This window comes from Oncorhynchus clarkii, chromosome 2 (genome assembly GCF_045791955.1).
Source record: "Oncorhynchus clarkii lewisi isolate Uvic-CL-2024 chromosome 2, UVic_Ocla_1.0, whole genome shotgun sequence".
In the NCBI taxonomy this organism is placed as follows: domain Eukaryota; kingdom Metazoa; phylum Chordata; class Actinopteri; order Salmoniformes; family Salmonidae; genus Oncorhynchus; species Oncorhynchus clarkii.
In genome coordinates, this window is record NC_092148.1 from 94,141,085 (window position 1) to 94,146,084 (window position 5,000).

Sequence of the window (5,000 nt, forward strand, 5' to 3'; positions counted from 1 at the left end):
TTGGTGTGTGTGTGTGTGGGTGTATGTGTTGGTGTGTGAGAGAGAGTATGTTAGTGTACTGTATATGCTGTAGGTATGCCGACGAGGTACTGTAGTAAAGGGGAACGTAACATGACTGACACTAAGGCCACTCGTGGTGATATCTCCTGCCGTTCTTCTTCTTCTCCTCCTGCAGGTGCTCCAACTCTGCTTCATACATCATCTCCTGCGTCAGGTACTTCTCCCTGCGCATGCGGTCACACAGACTCTTGGGCATGTCCGGGATCAGGTACGCGATGAACGACTTGACTCCGAACACCAGGTGCTGAGGAGTGAGAAACGGAGGATGAAAAAAAATAACTTTGTTTTTGACATTTTTTCAGATCACAGAAAATCAACAAACAAACTCAACCAAAGAGTCTTATAGGCTAGGTGCCATAGCGTCTAGGAGGACGAAAGGACTGGTGAACCTCTAAATCTCGGCAGTATGTGAAATATGCGCAGGTCATTGCGTCCTGCTGCCTTACCTCTGACACACCTAATCGGTGTCTGAGACAGATTGAGGTGTCTGTCTGTCTGTCTATCTGTCTGGCATGTCCTGGCTGCAAGACTTCAAGGTATGTCAGCCTGGTCTGTCTGTCTGGCACGGTCTGTCTGCCCACCTGGCCTTCATCCTAGTCTTCAAGGTACGTCAGAAATTCCTTTCCTACTCTGTCCTATCAACACTGATTATAGCTATCAAGACCCTTCAGATGTGCAAACATCAAAGGGTTAGAGGGCCATCGTCTTCTCTTTGTCTGAGATCCGTCTCTGTGGTAATTATCTCTCGATAGATAGATAGATAGATATGGCTCTCAAGAGAAGACAGGCTATGTGCACACTGCCCACAAAATGAGGTGGAAACTGAGCTGCACTTCCTAACCTCCTGCCCAATGTATGACCATATTAGAGACACATATTTCCCTCAGATTACACAGATCCACAAAAAATTTGAAAACAAATCCAATTTTGATAAACTCCCATATCTACTGGGTGAAAAACCACCCTGTGCCATCACAGCAGCAAGATGTGTGACCTGTTGCCACGAGAAAAGGGCAACCAGTGAAGAACACACACCATTGTAAATACAACCCATATTTATGCTTATTTATTTTATCTTGTGTCCTTTAACCATTTGTACATTGTTAAAACACTGTATTTGTAATGTCTTTATTGTTTTGAAACCTCTGTATGTGTAATGTTTACTGTTCATTTTTATTGTTTATTTCACTGTATATATTATCTACCTCACTTGCTTTGGCAATGTTAACACATGTTTCCCATGCCAATAAAGCCCTTGAATAGAATAGAATATAATTAGATAGATAGATAGATAGAGAGACAGAGACAGAGAGAGAGAGACAGAGAGAGACACACCAGAGATAATTACCACAGAGACGGATCTCAGACAAAGAGAAGACGATGGCCCTCTAACCCTTTGATGTTTGCACATCTGAAGGGTCTTGATAGGTATAATCAGTGTCGATAGGACAGAGTAAGAAAGGGATTTCTGACGTACCTTGAAGACTAGGATGAAGGCCAGGTGGCACAGACCGCACAGACCGTGCCAGACAGACAGACCAGGCTGACATACCTTGAAGTCTTGCAGCCAGGACATGCCAGACAGATAGACAGACAGACAGGCAGACAGACAGACAGAGCGTGGGTGTGCTGTTGTACCTCGAAGACGATGATGAAGGCTAGTCTTGCAGCCAGGACGTGCCAGAACTGCAGAGTGAAGTCGTATGGTACTGGGCTCCAGGGAGAGGCTCTGTAGTCTCTGTACCTGCAGTATCTACTCTGCTCCTCACTCACGTTCCAGCGTTCGCCCATGTCGAACACAGACAGACTGCTGTTCATGTAGCCTCGCAGACATCTGACAGGAAGAGAGACGGGGCTCGGTCAGAACCGTCGACTACAAATCGAAAGTAGCCGGCAGTCTAAATCTAGCACATTTACAGAAATGAACAGTGATCATTGTCCTGTCCAATAAGCCTACAGTAAAGTAACAGTGATCAATGTCCTGTCCAATAAGCCTACAGTAAAGTAACAGTGATCAATGTCCTGTCCAATAAGCCTACAGTAAAGTAACAGTGATCAATGTCCTGTCCAATAAGCCCACAGTAAAGTAACAGTGATCAATGTCCTGTCCAATAAGCCCACAGTAAAGTAACAGTGATCAATGTCCTGTCCAATTAGCCTACAGTAAAGTAACAGTGATCAATGTCCTGTCCAATAAGCCTACAGTAAAGTAACAGTGATCAATGTCCTGTCCAATAAGCTTACAGTAAAGTAACAGTGATCAATGTCCTGTCCAATAAGCCTACAGTAAAGTAACAGTGATCATTGTCCTGTCCAATAAGCCTACAGTAAAGTAACAGTGATCAATGTCCTGTCCAATAAGCCTACAGTAAAGTAACAGTGATCATTGTCCTGTCCAATAAGCCTACAGTAAAGTAACAGTGATCATTGTCCTGTCCAATAAGCTTACAGTAAAGTAATATTGAGACACACATTGCCCTGTAGATTGGCACATTTACATGTTATAGGTAAACTAAAAGGCCTGTTGAAACACAAGTCACCCCGTAGACTAGAATGTTCTGCTTCGTACGAAGAGACGAGAACAGACAGTAGACATAGATGACCAACGCGGGAGTAGAGGACATAGATGACCAACGCGGGAGTAGAGGACATAGATGACCAAAGCGGGAGTAGAGGATGGACCTACTCGTCCTGACGGTATCTCTTGTCCACACAGGGTCCGTATTTGAACGCGTAGACGAAGCGGGGGATGTAGTCGGAGGTGATGGCGATGACGAAGGCGTTGGTGATGACAGACAGCACGCCGATCCCCTCCAGGATACCGTGCCAGATACCTGTTAGAGTAGGGACAACAGGGACAACAGCCTGTCAGACAGGGAACAACAGCCTGTAGGACAGGGACAACAGGGATCAACAGCCTGTCAGACAGGGACAACAGGGATAACAGCCTGTCAGACAGGGACAACAGGGACAACAGCCTGTAGGACAGGGACAACAGGGACAACAGCCTGTAGGACAGGGACAACAGGGATAACAGCCTGTCAGACAGGAACAACAGGGAACAACAGGGAACAACAGGGACAACAGCCTGTCAGACAGGGACAACAGGGAACAACATGGAACAACAGGGAACAACAGGGAACAACAGGGAACAACAGGGAACAACACTACAGCTGGTCCGCAGAGAAACTCAGAAAAAGGGCTCAAGAGCAAAATGGTAGAAAATGGCATTTCCGACTTGGGATTTGACTATGCTCCTAACTATGCTGATGTGTATGTGGGTTACATGGAGAAAAAGTCTATTTTCAATCCTCTCCAAAATGTTTTCTTGCCTCACATCATTATTTGGAAACGGTATATTGATGATATTTGTGTTCTATGGAGGAGTGATGCAAAACAGCTCCAGGCGTTCCATGCTTTTCTTAACTCCTGTTCTGAGCATCTGAGATGTACTATGTAATCTGATACACGTCAAATCAGTTTTCTTGATCTTCTGATCTTGTGTGAAGATAATGTTCTATACACTGATCTTTACAGGAAACCTACTGATCGTAAGCAGCTTCCCTTGAAAAACAGTTTGCCCTACAGCTAATTCTGCAAAAACCAAATGAGATTGACAGAAATATTGGCTGAGACGCAAAGAAAATTCAAGGAGAGGGGGTACAAAAATGACCAGATTAATAATACCGCCGTTGAGAAAATTGAAAACAAAACATGACCCTTTTTCAAGGTCAGTCTCGCAAAAAGACGCATTCTTGGGAATCGTTCACAAACATTGGCACATTCTAAAATCCGATGATAGTCTCGGTAATGTGTTTTCAGACCCTCCCTTGGTCGTATTCTCACTCAGGGCAGAAACCTCAGAGATCAGCTGGTAAACTCTGATTTACCACCCCAAGATATCCCTGTACAACGTGTAGTTGCGCCTCTACTGGATGGAAACTACAAATGTAACGGCTGAGCGCAACGCAATGGCACTTACACATGAGTCATCCATGCAGCGTTTGTCTTTATACCCGGATGAAGGCAGCTTGTCGGTCTAAACGTTTTTTTGCATCTGAGCTCCTAGAGTGTGCTGCTCTCCTTTATTTCTATACAAATATATGTTTTAAGTGTTCCACTCCGCTTGCCAGCACCTGGCACTAAAAAGGTGTGCGTTTCTTTCGACATCCCCGACTTGGGATTTGAAACCAGCAACCTTCCGATTGCAGGCCCGCTACCTACCGGTTCAACAGAGTTTTCAGTACTACTGACCTATGTCTGTGGCTCTGGCAGGCATGGGCCTCCTCCACTGGGTGACAAACTTGTAGGCATCCAGACGGATCTCAATGATGTTGTTGAGCAGAGCCAGGAGAGGAGCCAATGGGAACGCAGCTACGAAGATGGTGATGAAACCAAATTGGAGAACTGAGGAGGGAAGGAGGGGGGGGGGGGGGAAGAGAATGAGGAAGAGGAGGAAGAAGGAAGTGGTTGTGGTCAGGTTTTGAACATCCTGTTGTGGTGGGCCTCAGTAGAAGTCCTCTGTGGAACACAGTGACCTCAGTCAAAGGCGAACTGAATACAGGCGCAAGGCAACGTAACAGATTTAACCAAACACATTTTTATTGATTTAAAACAACAACAACATAAAAAACATCACAGAACCATCAAAGACCACATTGGAATAAGCGTTGTCCTCTGGGCTTTGTACTCTTTCACTGTACATTATTGTTATTTAAACAGGGAAGTTCATTGAGATCAAAGGTATTTGACAAGGTAACGTAAATAGCTGAAATATGTCTGACCCATCTCCAGGTACTCATCCACCAGTCCATGGTAACATGGCTAATATGTCTTACCCATCTCCAGGTACTCATCCACCAGTCCATGGTAACATGGCTAATATGTCTTACCCATCTCCAGGTACTCATCCACCAGTCCATGGTAACATGGCTAATATG

The 5,000-nt window shown here is 45.0% G+C and overlaps 1 protein-coding gene across 1 annotated transcript in view; it reads right to left on the minus strand.

Moving 5' to 3' along the window:
- Positions 1-121: 121 nt before the first annotated feature.
- Positions 122-5,000, minus strand: part of LOC139376505 (anoctamin-3-like) — a 79,500-nt gene continuing 74,621 nt past the window's right edge. Inside the window, exons 23-26 of the mRNA XM_071119165.1 lie at positions 4,315-4,467; positions 2,747-2,894; positions 1,699-1,894; positions 122-304 (exon numbers count right to left, since the gene is read on the minus strand). Of these exons, the coding sequence (XP_070975266.1) occupies positions 122-304; positions 1,699-1,894; positions 2,747-2,894; positions 4,315-4,467 (680 nt within the window). The remainder of the gene's footprint in view (positions 305-1,698; positions 1,895-2,746; positions 2,895-4,314; positions 4,468-5,000) is intronic.